The following is a 14,334-nucleotide window of genomic DNA, read 5'->3' as shown; positions in this document are numbered from 1 at the left end:
GTGGCCAGGGGTGACAAGGACCATGAAGGTCAAGGCTTCTTTGGATGCTATGCACCTGGACTTTGCCCGTTGGGTACAAAATGCCCTATAGAGAGACAAAAGTGTGCAGTCTAAAACACATGCTAGAAATACAAAGCGTCTTACCTGTTTGAGGACCAAGAGCCAAAAGAATCCCGAGCTTCTCTTCGAGTTAGTGGAGTTCTGTGATTTGTCATTGTCTTAGCTTCCTTTTTATATGAAACTTTTCCAGGACTGAAATCTTTCCTGCTGGCAAATTATACCGCACATGGACTATGGGTTGTTGTTTTTTTTTAATAGTGATTTTTGTTTTAATCCTCACAGAAGGCCCTTTAATAGTGTATGTAATTGGAACACCCACTGGGGTGTCTGTTAAATTTACTTAAATCTTGGCCATTAAAACCTCAGCCAGGACTTTTATACTGAGGCCACAATTCACAGATTAAAATCAAGCTAGGTTGGATTCTCTTGAGGAAACAGACCTATCCAGAGTTCCAGGAAAACAGCTGCTGTACCTTAAGTGATGTTAAAGGCTCACATAAAAGCTTTCACAAAGGAAGCCATGTAATCATTTTAGAAAGGAGTTTAGTCAGGATGCCTGGGAGCTGGTCTCCGCTCTTTGGTTCTTCATTTGTAAGAGGAGCTGATTTATAAATAATAAGAAGGGATTATTGGCACCCTACCTATACCCATATACGATCCTGAAGAAGATAATGGGGGTTTGAAAATTTCCCAGTCTCCTACCCACCAGGTTCCTTCCTTGACTTATCTTGAAAGCCTGCTGATAGCATCAGAAAGTTGAGAAACACTGTCGTTAGAATATACTAAGCCTAAAACCACCTAGAACCTACTTGGGTCCACAGTGTGACTCATTTTAGTAGATACTGAGTTAAAATAGGCAAGTCACTGTGCTAAAGGCAGTGGGAACACAAAGGTGAGAAACATACGTAAACGTACATGCGTAAACATACATGCGTAAGACCAGCCTCCCCTATGACAACAGTCCCAGCAGATGGATATCATTATCCAAACTTTACAGATAGGTGTTCCAAGCCGGGGGTGGGGGTGGGGGGACCCTGGGGATGTTTTATTTACACAGTATAAGCATTTACAAAAGCAAAGAGAGAACCATTACTCTTTATTACTTTTATTTGAATACATGATTGTCTTCCCCTAATGTACCCCTTGGGTTGTAACTCATAATGGTCAAGGATCCCATCTCGTCTAAACTTCTGTTAAATCCCTAGCATTAGTCGGCCTTTGATAAATTTGAATGAATGACTAAAAAGTAAGGGCCTTTATTTTTTATTTATTTATTTATTTATTTATTTGTTTATTTATTTTTTAAAGTAAGGGCCTTAAACACGATTGGGCTTAACGCTTCCTCTTTTTCTGCATCAAAGATACGTTTTATCTGACACAGAATTAAACCTTCATATACAATTGTCTGTAAGGCCTATTACATTAGCTAAACAGTAAAATGGTTAAGAATAACTAGATATTTGTTCATTTTAGAGCCGGGATTGGCAGTTTTCTCCTCTGGTAGGATGCGAAACCAATCAGTCATCGCCCAAGGGTAAATCAGGGGAAGACAATCATGTATTCATGATACTCTTCCAGAAGAATCACATTTGCAAGGATGTCAGTATAAAGAGCAGTGCTGTCCTGCCCAGAGAAACTCTTTACCCAGCCATTTCTGTGGAGGTTGTCAGAGTCTCATGATAGGCTAGAGAAGGAAATAAGCTTTTAAGTACAATTGCAAACAGTGAACAATCTCAAAAAAAAAAAATAATAATAATGTGATTTAACTTATTTTCATTATTTCATTAGACACTGAGTAACTTAAGTGCCATTCTGACATGAGAGCGTAATCTCATCTCACTAAAATGCAAAGGTAATGAGAGGCTCTTTTTCAACAAGAGCTCATTATGTTTGAACGGCACTTAAATTGCCCAGTTGACAATTTGCTAAAAGAAGTGTCCTTCTCACAGTGTTGCGCCAGCAGATGTGGTCTTGGGGCAGGACCAAGGAAACGGGAGTGAAGACTCCTGGCCTTTAGGGTCACGTTAATCACTTAGCTTTGGTTAAGCATCAGTGGCTTTCTTGTACGTTATTTCTATCAGTCGGTATTTTTGGAAACAGGTTTTGAAATTTTTAGATGAACACAGTGGCATGGTCTATGACTTTACTAAATATGCGCGATGCCAAATCTGCATCTCCTTAGATCACATAGATCTGAAGGGCAAAGGCCAAATTTATTTTCTGCAGTACCAAGGAAGAGATTGAGTATGCAGTTAATGGAATTTTGATGTTTAGGGACACACTTTGAATCTTTTCTTTTCTTTTTTTTTAAATTTATTTTTGAAGGAGAAAGAGACAGAGTGTGGGGGGGTGGGGGTGAGGAGGCAGAGAGAGAGGGAGACACAGAATCTGAAGCAGGCTCCAGGCTCTGAGCTGTCAGCACAGAGCCCGACGTGGGGCTTGAACTCACATACCGCGAGATCATGACCTGAGCTAGTCAGAGGCTTAACCAACTGAGCCACCCAGGCGTCCCTTGAATCTTTTCATAGTTCCAAGGATAGATCCATTTATCATGAAGCTTAATTTAATAAACTGGGTTTAAGTATTGGATTTCATAGTTGTCAGAAATTTTTTCTCAATTTAGAAACTTCTAGATCTTAAAGGATATGGCTTTAGGGGCGCCTGGGTGGCTCAGTCGGTTGAGTGTCCGACTTCAGCTTAGGTCATGATCTCGTGGTCCGTGAGTTCGAGTCCTGCGTCGGGCTCTGTGCTGACAGCTCAGAGCCTGGAGCCTGTTTCAAATCGTGTCTCCCTCTCTCTCTGACCTTCCCCTGTTCATGCTCTGTCTCTGTCTCAAAAGTAAATAAATGTTTAAAAAAAAGAGTATATGGCTTTAGAGGGAAAATGGTTTCATTTTCAACCTTAAAAGAAACACCTAAAAATTATTGAAATGCCACAGTAATGACTTAGCAATCTTGATGAGTGACAGACGCAAGCCTCTTTTTGCCCTAATGTAATATCTCAGCAGGAAGGGTCCGTGGTGAACTCCTGCTGACATATTTAAAGGTTGTGAAAGGCTTTCAGAGAATTAATCCTTGCATAAGGTGCTTTATGCAGAAAATAACCACTTTTCTTTGTAGAGGTGGACCTTTTTAATTTTAAAGATAATACCTCCTTGGAAATTTAATAAAATTCTAGGGCTTTTCATTAAACATGATTTGAAGTTGACATGGGGGTAGATTTATAGTATAAACCACCCGTTCATAAAATGAGCAACTGGAGAAAATATTCCATGCCTTGATTTGATAGTAAATCACTGTCATAAGTGAATTTACACTATTTCCTACTAAAATTTCTTTGAAACCGTAGTTGAATTAGATATTACAGCATAATAAATACATATGGCTCTAATTACAGGAGTACTGAATTTTATCAGTATGCACAATCTGATTTAGATTTTCTAGTCCCCCACCCTCAATTGTATTTTTACCTGTGTACAGACAAGTTCCATCACTAGGTTTAATAGAAGTTGTACTCTTTTGAAACTCCTGCCTCAAAATTCCCTCTCCTACGAGTCAGGTGAGAATGTTTTGGGGACAATGTACTCAACCGACCTAATAAATCTAACTTGTAATGTTCATCAGCTAAAAAGAGTAACACAAATGAACCATTGGAAGTCTTGTAATTGAACCTGTGTTGTTAGCACGGCAGATTTTAAAAACAGGGTCATAAAAAAACCATGCTTAAAGGGGTAAATTTGCATTAATGGCCCTTTCAGACTAATCCATTATAAGCGTTGTGTTGGATTTCCTTCTCCACCCAGACCCTCGGGGCTGGTCATCAACTTAATGCTGAAGAAACGTAAGCGAAATATGGACAAGAGTCGATTTTCAAAAGTACGACTAGAAACTCCTTTTCAACATTTCACATCGTTTATTAATGCAGTATACATTAGATCCAAAATCTGCAGTTTCTAAGCATACCAATGTTTAGACCTTTCAGATTCTTCTGCATTTTTAGGTTTGTGTCTACAGAGGTACCCTTAAGTGGATGAACAAACACATTCTATAATTATTGAAAATATAGTACAGAGTGAAATGATTTAAATATAATTTAGGCACATATTGATTATGAAAATAGATATCTCTCAATACAATACTTCTCTGTCTTGGTAAAAATAATAAAGCAAAGAAAATAATTCATTTCTGAAATTGCTTTCCCTCACCTGTAAAGGTGCGAGCTCTCACTACGCATGTGCACCCTTTACCGTTAAGGAAAGCTTTGCATATGTATATATAGAAGAATAAGCTACGTAAATATTGAACACGCGTCATTCTCCCAAAGGAGACAAACAAAGTCGTTTTCATTGATTCATTGCTTCAAACCGATGAGTCTGTAGAATTCAGAACCTATTTGGACACAGCTTATATCCCTGCTCTTGGGGTAGACATAAGGACAACGGGTTATTGGTAAGGAAGTACAGGTCCTGTCTCTGCTATTGCAGAGAGAAGGACTCAAGAAAAGCAGGCTAGAATTTGAACTAAATCAGAAAGAAGAACCACAGGTGCTGACTGGTATTACATCTCGGACCCATCCAACGCCTTTATTTTTGTTGAAGTTTTTTGGTGGCTGTCATCAAATTGCCAATTTAAAATCGCTTCCCTTCCCCTTGTAGGGTTTTAACGGCATTATGTTGATTTCCAAAAGATGACAGTGGACTGGGATTTAATGCCTATTTCTAAGCTGGCCCTGTTGAAACTATTTGGCATTTGAATTAAATTACTATTGATAATGCACCTTGCTTTTTTGGTTCTGACATATACTTCCTATGCTTCTTTTGACTGTACAGGAGAAAACAAGGCGAGTAGTGTAAATTGATAAAATTGCCTGGTTTGGCGTTGAGTGGAACTTGCTTAGAATGAAATTCTAAGGATGCTCATTTAAAAGTTGTAGCGATAGGTAAATTCTTTGTCCATCTGGAAAGTTCCACCTTGAGCTGACATTGAGGTCTTTTCTTTCACTCAGTCTCAATCAGTAAGAGCCGAGGATTTAATTTAGCTACTGTTTCATTCTAAAAAATAAACGTTCCAAGAACCTGAAAAGAGAGCCTTGGGGAATCTGATCTCACCATATTCCTATGGCATGACAGGTATGTAGAGTAGGGGAGGCATCACTAAAGCTATTAATAAACCTGAACCTTTTCGAAATTTTCGTAAAGTTTAACAATTTAAATATCCATACTGTATCTAGAGATTCAATAAATATAATTGCATATGTTGTGCTTTTCATAAATTAAAATCCTCGAATACATTTCAAACCAAGATGGTATTTCCACATCATGCCTATTTAAAAGCAAATATAATAGATCCTATTTCTGGTCATAAAACCAGCCAAATCCCCCTGACTCCGCTCAAAAGGCAGCGAGCTACTCTAGCTTCTCTACATCTATTAAATGAGTGCTTCTCTGTTAAAATCAGAATGTGGAAAAAAGTCACTTTTTTCCTTTATGCACCGTTGAGAACAAGCATAATCCTCTAAATGGGTTTTTGTTTGTTTTTTATTCCCTTACAGTGTTACTTCTTCTAGACAACTGAATGGGTGGAGAAAAAAAAAAAGTGAGAAGGACAACATTTTTCATCTTGGGCATCTTCCTCCGGCCCTGAAATTCTCATCTGACACTCTGTGACATATGTAGTGGGGTCAACATCTCTTCAAATATAGCTCCCTTCACGTTGGAACCTCTCAGGTTGGCTTCTTGAAGATCGCACCCAGACAGGTCGCAATTCTGCAAGACAAAAACAATATTCATGAAACTAAGATTCCTGGGGCACGTGAGGAAAATGTTCCAACGTCATGAAACCCTGTTATTTCTGGAAGACTGCCGTGTTAGAAAAAAGTCAGATTTTCTTCTATATGTGGAGTTGTTTTCTCTAGGTGAGTGGTCAGGCTGACAGTCACAAATACTGACAAACAGAGGTTAAAGAGGAAGTGTGTCTCTTCTGTTCCCATATTTTAGAATTGGTCATTTAAAACCCAGAATGGACTCCAACGTAATAAATATTATCTATGCAAATTTACCACAATCCGAGGACAACAAAAGGCAGGGCAGGTAAGCACTATTAAAAAAAAAAAAAACCCAAAAACCTGAGGGGCACCTGGGTGGCTCAGTCAGTTAAGCGTCCGACTTCAGCTTGGGTCATGATCTCACGGTTCGTGGGTTTGAACCCCGTGTTGGGCTCCATGCTGACAGCTCAGTGCCTGGAACCTGCTTCAGATTCTGTGTCTCTCGCTCTCTCTGCCTCTCCCCTGCTCCTGCTCTGTCTCTGTCTCTCAAAAATAAATAGATGTTTAAAAAATTTAAAAAGAGAACAACTGAGAGAAAGAGATCTTACTTACTAATTACATTATAATAGATTTTTCCATTCCCCAACTCGAACATTTTTATAGCAGGGAACTGCTTTTTTTTTTTTTTTAAACCCCAAATTATGTGCACAATTCAATGAGTTTTAACAAATGTATATACAACAGTGTAACTACCACCACAGTTGGAAGCTGCTTTTAAATTTCTCTTGAGATCACAGAGTGGCAGATGAGACAGATCGTGGGTAAGTCCTTGGGGATGGTGGGTGACTGCACATAACCTTTTAGGACAGAATGTCACCAGCTGCCCTTCAAACAGTCAACCTGACTAGTCTGCATTCAGTTGCCATCAGGAAGACTTCTGGTGTTTACCTACATGGTAACTAAAACCAAGGGGAAAAAAAATCATCATTTTTGGTGACAGTACCAAAGAATAAAAAATTAAGGAACTGTGCTTATAATAGGCTTCTATTTTTGGCCTTGGGCAGGTTCTTTTTGCCTTTAAGTTTAATGGGGCCTGCCACTCTACTGCTAAGATCTGTCAAGAGAACAAAGCAGAAACATTAAAAGGGAAAAATCAATGACAAGCCAAATTTTGACCCACTCTTCTCTCCAATCCGATCTATGCCAGGTTTTCCCGGATAAGGCTGTGCTGTTCAATATGATGGCAACAGCCACATGTGGCTACTTACATTTAAATGAATTAAAATTAAGTAAAATTTAAAAATCTGTTTCTCAGTTACACTGGCCATATTTCAAGTGCTCAACAGCCATAGCGCCTGGTGGCTACTGTCCCGAACAGATTTAGAACGCATCCAGCATTGCAAAAAGTGCTATGGGGACAGCACCAAGAGACCTATCAACAGCCTTTGAGCCTGCCAGCTACATTTGCGAATCAAGACAACATATATAATTCTGATGAAAAAGACCCGCAAAGTTAAAAGTTCAAATCGTGATTCAAAAAGAACACGATTCCAATTTAGAATAGGCTCTCTCTTAACCTGATTTCAAACCTGGATATCTTTTACATTTCTCGAACAGTTAAAAAGATAATCTGGCCCCATTTAATTCTGTCTGGACTTAAAACTGAAGAAAAACACAATAAATTCCATTAGTAAAGCAGTCATCAAACTCATCTACTTGAAGGAGACCCAAGGAACAGAGGACAAATGAAATCGGCTTCGACTGACTGTCAGATGAATCTTTCAATCTGAAACTGGGACCCATGGCCCGTGTGACTGAATCCTGCTCTGGGAGGCACGTCTGCTGAAACAAGCAATCGACAGGAGAACACCGCTCCAGCTGTGCGGGCGTGCTCCCTGGCAGTTTTTACCAGCCAATGACTTTGTTGGCGACCTCGATACATTTTGCAGGACAGGCTCAGTAACTGTAACGCTCTTCAGACATTGGTGACTCACCTCTAAATCCGTTCCTGCCAGAGTTGCGCCTCGGAGGTTACAGTTCTTCAACTTCGCATTTTTTAAGGTAGCAACTCTCAGGTTAATTCCTGTCATTTGACTTCCTTCCATATCCACACCTTTCAGATTAGCACCTACAGTGAATATATTTTGATAGCAGTTGAACTTCAAAATATTTATAGTCCTCTCCCTTCAAAAAACCGCAGGTTTAGTTTACTTAATGGAGGTGAATGACAGGCTCTTTAACTTTTGGAAAGGACTCCGTGAACCATAAATCTCAGTCTCTCAACCAACTTACACATATAAAGTGTTCATTGTTAACAATCTGTTTGCTTGTTCTATGAATTAAGAATGTTTTAGTCTATATTTTTGAGGGAAGAATTCAATTCGGTCTTAAGATAATTAGCACTTTTATAATATGCTTCTGTAAGTTTACGATAAGGAAGGTAAGTCCCCTGTATTCTAAACATACAGATAAATGAAGTGACCAGTTCACTGACACAACAGAGGAATAAGAAATTTGTAAATAAAACATTAATCTAAAAGTGACAGAAACTGCCTAGCTTTGTGCAAACTGAAATTCATTTTAGTCACTGTAAGCGTATACTGTTTAATTTCAAAGTTCGAGATGTTGACATTTAATTCTCCAACTGAAGCCTTATTCAATAGTAGAGGCTGGATTTCCCCTAACTTCTTGCCTAGCACATGACTGAGACCAAGTATGATGGCAGAAGAAATCTACCCCTCCGTAGTGGTCATGATTTTTCCATAACAATTATTTTGTTGGGCTTTTTACTTTGTGATATGTTCTCACCTTAGAAAATGTAATTATAGATAGAATCTCACCTTCTAAATTGGCTTTAAGACCAGAAGGATCTTCAAAATTACACAGTTTCAGGGATGCCCCTTCTGCATTAGAACAGAGCATCTTGACTCCCTGGAGATTTGCACACTGGCAAGAAAAAGAGAAAAGTCCACGTTTTAACATTCAGAATTTTGTGTGGAAAAGAAAAAAATGGGCTCAAACAATAAAAGAAAAAAATAGAGAAGGGGAGGAAGCTCAATTCCATACACTCACAATCAATTATTTTCTGTTTATAATGAAGACTTTTCTAACGAATCAACCAAGAGCTGAGAACCACTTTGAAGAAACAGTTCTTTTGAAAGAACCATTTTCAAAGAAACAACAACCTAATTAACAACAGCATGTCCATTTTACACAGATAATGGTTTAGATAAAAAAAATTGGGGGGTTAGGGGCACCTGGGTGGCTCAGCTGGTTGAGTGACTGACTTCGGCTCAGCTCATGATCTCCTGGTCTGGCCCATGGGTTTGAACCCCACCGTTGGGCTCTGTATTGACAGCTCAGAGCCTGGAGATGGCTTCACATTCTGTCTCCCTCTCTCTCTGTCCCTCCCCCGTTTACGCTCGGTCTCTCTCTTTCAAAACTAAATAAACATTAAAAAAAATTATTTAAAAAGTTGGGGGGTTAGAACTGTAACATCCCTATTTCTATGTTTATAAACAGTCCTGGGTAGGACACTATGAGAGCTAAGATGTATGGGTAAGGAACACATAATCTTATCAGGAGTAGGGATTTCTCTTCTTTCTTACTGCAGGAATCAATAAAATTCTTGATGTTCAATCATGCTATTACTACCTTCATTTCATAGGTCAGAATACTAAGGCCAGCAGTTAAAGGTATCATCTAGCTACAAAACCCTACAAATTGTTTGTCAGATCTTCATGTACCAATCACTGCTACACAACATTGTCAACCTTGAACGCCCAAATTATAGCACAAAATACAAAGAGTAAAAAACTAGAAAATATATGTTAGAATTTTACATTATGTTAATTTACCTCTGAGGATTCAGTGCCATCAGATCTGAACTCCAACAACTAGCAGATAAGGCAGGAAGCCATAAAGTTGACGTTAACATTAGGACTTCCCACACTGTGACCATCAAAGTAGATGATGAATGTAAAAGTGTCTTAAAAATCGTAAGGCACTATATAAATAATTGTAGTTGTCATTATAACTACAACAGTGAAGAATCTAAAAATCCTAAGGCTGATCACGTTACCTTATTGCCACACCTAATAGGAAAAATCCTGTTTTATGAGTGCAATTCCATTCACCATACCGTCAATTCTGCTGAAAGGGAGATAAGCTGCAGATCATTTCAGATCACAGAAAGCTGACAAACGCACACGCATTCCCACGTCTGCCTCTGCAGAGGTAGTACAGGTGCTACGGCACACAGGCAATACAGAAGCTCAGCCTGAGAGGTAAGAAAATGAGGATGCAGAAGGACCAAAATAACTAAAAGATGACAGTGTTCTAAATACACAGAAACATTAATAAGACAGGAAGCTGATAATATAAAAATAAATGTCTCTGGTTCTCCGTGCCGTGCACCCAGGTGAAACAGACTGTAGCTATTATCTAAGTTCCCAAGGCGACAACCCAGGGAAAGCACCCTGCGAGTAGGTAGGTGTGACTGTAGCCCCGGCAAACAGCCTGCGGGCAGGTGGCTCGGCTGACCCAACTATAAGCCCAAGGTGGCCCCAGACCGGCCCTTGACAGCACAGGGACCAAACCCTGCCCACAACAGGCAAATGGGGCCATTGCAGCTGACTGAAAGCTAAAGCAGCTCAGCGACGATAGAAGGGCCCACGCAACGCACATGGGAGACACCTATGCCTGAACTGCCTGGTTCTGGGGAAAGTAAGGGACATGGAACTACAGGGCACTACAGGACCTCTTCTTCATAAGGCCATTACTTTTAAGAGCAGGAGACATAGCTGACTTTCCTAATACGCAGAAACAGACACAGAGAGTTACACAAAATGAGGAAACAGGAATATATCCCAAATGAAAGAGGAGGATAAAATCAAAGCAAAAGAACTAAATGAAATGGCGATAAGCTATATGCCTGATAGATAATTCAAAGTAATGGTCATAAAGATACTGGATTTGAGAAGGGTGGAGGATCTCAGTGAGACCCTTAACAGATGGGAAATATAAAAAAGAACCAATCAGAGATGAAGAACTTAAGTGAAATTAAAACTACACTAGAGGGAATAGATAGTAGACTAGAGGAAGCAGAAGAACGGATCAGTGAGCTGGAGGACAGAATAATGGAAAGCACCCAAGATGAATAGCAAAAAGAAAAAACTCAGTGACATCAAGTATAGTAACATATGCATTACAGGGATCTCAGAAACATAAGAGAAAGAAAAGGGGCAGAAATAATAGCTGAAAACTTACCGAATCTGGGGAAGGAAACAAATCCAGATCCAGGAGGAAAAGAGACCTCAATGGAATCAACTTAAGGAGGTCCACACCAAGAGACATAATAATTAAAATGGCAAAAAGCAGTGATAAAGAGAGAAATTAAAAGCAGCAAGAGAAAAGAAAACAGTTACATACAAGGGAAATCCCATATGGCAATATGCTGATTTTTCAGCAGAAACTGCAGGAATGAAGAGAGTGTAGGACACGAAAGGAAAAAACCTGAGATCAGTTATACTCTACCCAGCAAGGCTACCATTCATAATAGAAAGAGAGGTAAAGCATTTCCCAAAACAAAAGATGAAGCAATTCATCGCCATTAAACCAGTCTTACAAGAAATGTTAAAGGCGATTTTTTGAGTGGAAAGAAAAGGACATAATCAGGAGTAAGAAAATTAGGAATGGAGAACATTTCACAGGTAAATGGAAATATAATAAAAGTAATTAATGAATCACTTATAAAACCAGGAGGGAGGTTACAGCACAAAAACAATAAAGTCAATTATACCTATAAAAATAAGTCAAGGGATTCACAAAATAAAAGGATGTAAAGGATGACACTATATACATAAAATGTGCTGGGAGGGGAGTAAAAATTTAGTCCACCTAGAATGGGTTCAACCTTAAGCAACTAAGGGGCACTTGGGTGCCTCGGTTGAGCGTCCGACTTCAGCTCATGTCATGACCTCGCATTCGTGGGTTGGAGCCGTGTTGGACTCTGTGCTGACAGCTCAGAACCTGGAGCCTGTTTCATATCTGTCTCCCTCTCTCTCTGCTCCTCCTCTGCTCATGTTCTCAAAAAAAAAAAAAAAAAAACTTAAGCAACCATCAACTTTATACAGATACAGAGATGTTATATATGAACCTAACGGTAACCACAAATCAAAAACCCGTAACGGATATGCAAAAAACAAAGAGAAAGGAATCCAAGCAAAATCACTAAAGGAAGCCATCAAACCACAAGGAAAGATAGGAAGAGAAGAAAGTAACAAAGAACTACCCAAATAACTGTAAAACCAGTTAACAAAACGGCAAGAAGTACATCCGTATCAATAATGACTTTGAATGTAAATGTACTAAATGCTCCCATCAAAAGGTATTGACTGACTGAATGATAAAAAAGCAAGAACCACCTATATGCCGCCTACAAGAGACTCATTTCAGACCTAATGACACACATAGATTAAAAGTCCTAAGGTACGGCTCTGTCCTCAAACCTGACCCTTATGGAATCTCACAAAAAAACCCACAAATTTATAAGAAATTCAGTGAAGTTTTCCATCTTCAACCACAGAAAGCATGTCATTCACCCTCCAACTCATCAAATGGTACAAGCAGGTCACCAATAGTCACCAACATGGAGGGTTCAGAACTCAGCTGCTTAGTAAACCAGCTGTTCAGAGTTTTGCTACCTTAACTGTATCAAGGGGCATAGGGCTTTGATGAAAGCAGTTATTACCATGATTTCTAATGTATGATAATGGTATTAAGATATTTTTTAAATGGTCTTTAAGGGATAAACAAAATATTTACAGGTGAAATAGTTACTTCAAAATAATCTATAAAGAGGTATAGACAAGATTGTTTATATGTCGATGATACCTTCTGAAGTTACAGCTGAGTTAACAGATGTAACAAGGAGGATTCATTATAGTATTCTATTTTTGTATATGCTTGACATTTTGCACATGAAAAAGTCATTAAAAAAAGAAATAAGGAAAAGAAAACGCATGTTGTAGAGTCTGTCTAGCTCCAACTGTGCTAACACATTAGCCTCTTTGGGCCCAGGCAAGTCTCTAGGTTTCAGTTTCTCAGTCTAACAACAGGGTCATACGTGATGACCATCAAGGTCCCCGTCAGCTCTCACCATTCTAAGTCTTGAATATGCAACAGATATGTAATAGCTGAGTTATTACATCAGCTTCTATGCAGCATGCTGAAGTCACTGATGGCAAAAAGAGTGTGCAGAAGAAACATTCTTAAAGCAGGCTGACAGAATAACGTGGCACAGACATGTTCTGCTCAACAGAGATAGCAGCCGAGATCACCCTGGTTGACAGCAGAATCACATGGTTCCTATGGAAAGGTCTCACAGCCCGTGAAGGATAAATGGGGTGAGAAATTAAGAAAGAGTAGTGGAGGGGTACCTGGGTGGCTCAGTCAGTTAAGCGTCCGACTTTGGCTCAGGTCATGATCTCGCGGTTTGTGGGTCCAAGCCCCGCATTGGGCGCTGTGCTGACAGCTCGGAGCCTGGAATCTGCTTTGGAATCTGTGTCTCCCTCTTTCTCCGCCCTTCCCCCGCTCACACTCTGTCTCTCTCGCTCTCTCAAAAATAAACAAACATTTTTAAAAAATAGTGGAGGGGCACCTGGGTGGCCCAGTCGCATGAGTGTCCATCTTTGGCTCAGGTCATGATCTCACGGTTCGTGAGTTCGAGCCCCACGTTGGTCTCTGTGCTGACAGCTCAGAGCCTGGAGGCTGCTTCAGATTCTGTGTCCCCCTCTCTCTCCGCCCCACCCCTGCTTGTGCTCTGTCTCTGTCTTTCAAAAATGAATAAATGTTAAAAAAAAAAAAAACTTAAAAAAAGAAAGTGGAGCCATTAGGTGTATCAGCAGACTGCTTAGCACACATCATGTTTGGTAGATATGATGGCTATTCATTAGCATTCATCTTCAAATGCCAAGGACAATTAGCAATTAGTTTTGACTTCACAGCCTATATACCCTGGGCAATGAATGACTCTTCAACAGGAGCCACTTCTAACGTTAGTAATTAAATTTATAATTCTATAGCACTTCAGTTTATCAACTGTACCGGATGGATAGAACAAGTATTTACAGTTAAGAAAATTATGGTGCAGGTTCAGAGTTAGCATTACTATAATTAAACAGAACTCAAAACCAGCTCTACTGAATGACCCAGACTGTATTTTTATTTTTGTTTGTTTGTTTTATCCTTAACAAAAGCCAAACAAGTGATCTCTCATCATTTCACTATTTAAAGACTAGGTCCTTCAGAGCGCCTGGGTGACTCAGTCAGTTAAGCTTTCTACTCTTGATTTCGGCTCAGGGCGTGATTTCACGATCATGAGATCAAGCCCCGTGTCTGCTGGGCATGGAGCCTGCTTAAGATTCTCTCTCTGCCTCTCCCCCGTGCGTGCATACACACGCTCTCTCTCTCTCTCTCTCTCTCTCAAAATAAGCAAACATTAAAAAATAA

The 14,334-nt window shown here is 39.6% G+C and overlaps 1 protein-coding gene across 1 annotated transcript in view; it reads right to left on the bottom strand.

Moving 5' to 3' along the window:
• Positions 1-5,578: 5,578 nt before the first annotated feature.
• Positions 5,579-14,334, bottom strand: part of KCTD9 (potassium channel tetramerization domain containing 9) — a 35,630-nt gene continuing 26,874 nt past the window's right edge. Inside the window, exons 10-12 of the mRNA XM_019466909.2 lie at positions 8,664-8,769; positions 7,818-7,951; positions 5,579-5,824 (exon numbers count right to left, since the gene is read on the bottom strand). Coding sequence (XP_019322454.1) covers positions 5,708-5,824; positions 7,818-7,951; positions 8,664-8,769 — 357 coding nt within the window. The 3' untranslated portion in view covers positions 5,579-5,707. The remainder of the gene's footprint in view (positions 5,825-7,817; positions 7,952-8,663; positions 8,770-14,334) is intronic.

The sequence above is a fragment of the Panthera pardus genome, unplaced genomic scaffold, assembly GCF_024362965.1.
Source record: "Panthera pardus isolate Hobbes unplaced genomic scaffold, ASM2436296v1 HiC_scaffold_13, whole genome shotgun sequence".
In the NCBI taxonomy this organism is placed as follows: Eukaryota; Metazoa; Chordata; class Mammalia; order Carnivora; family Felidae; genus Panthera; species Panthera pardus.
This window is presented reverse-complemented; position numbering and strand designations above follow the sequence as displayed.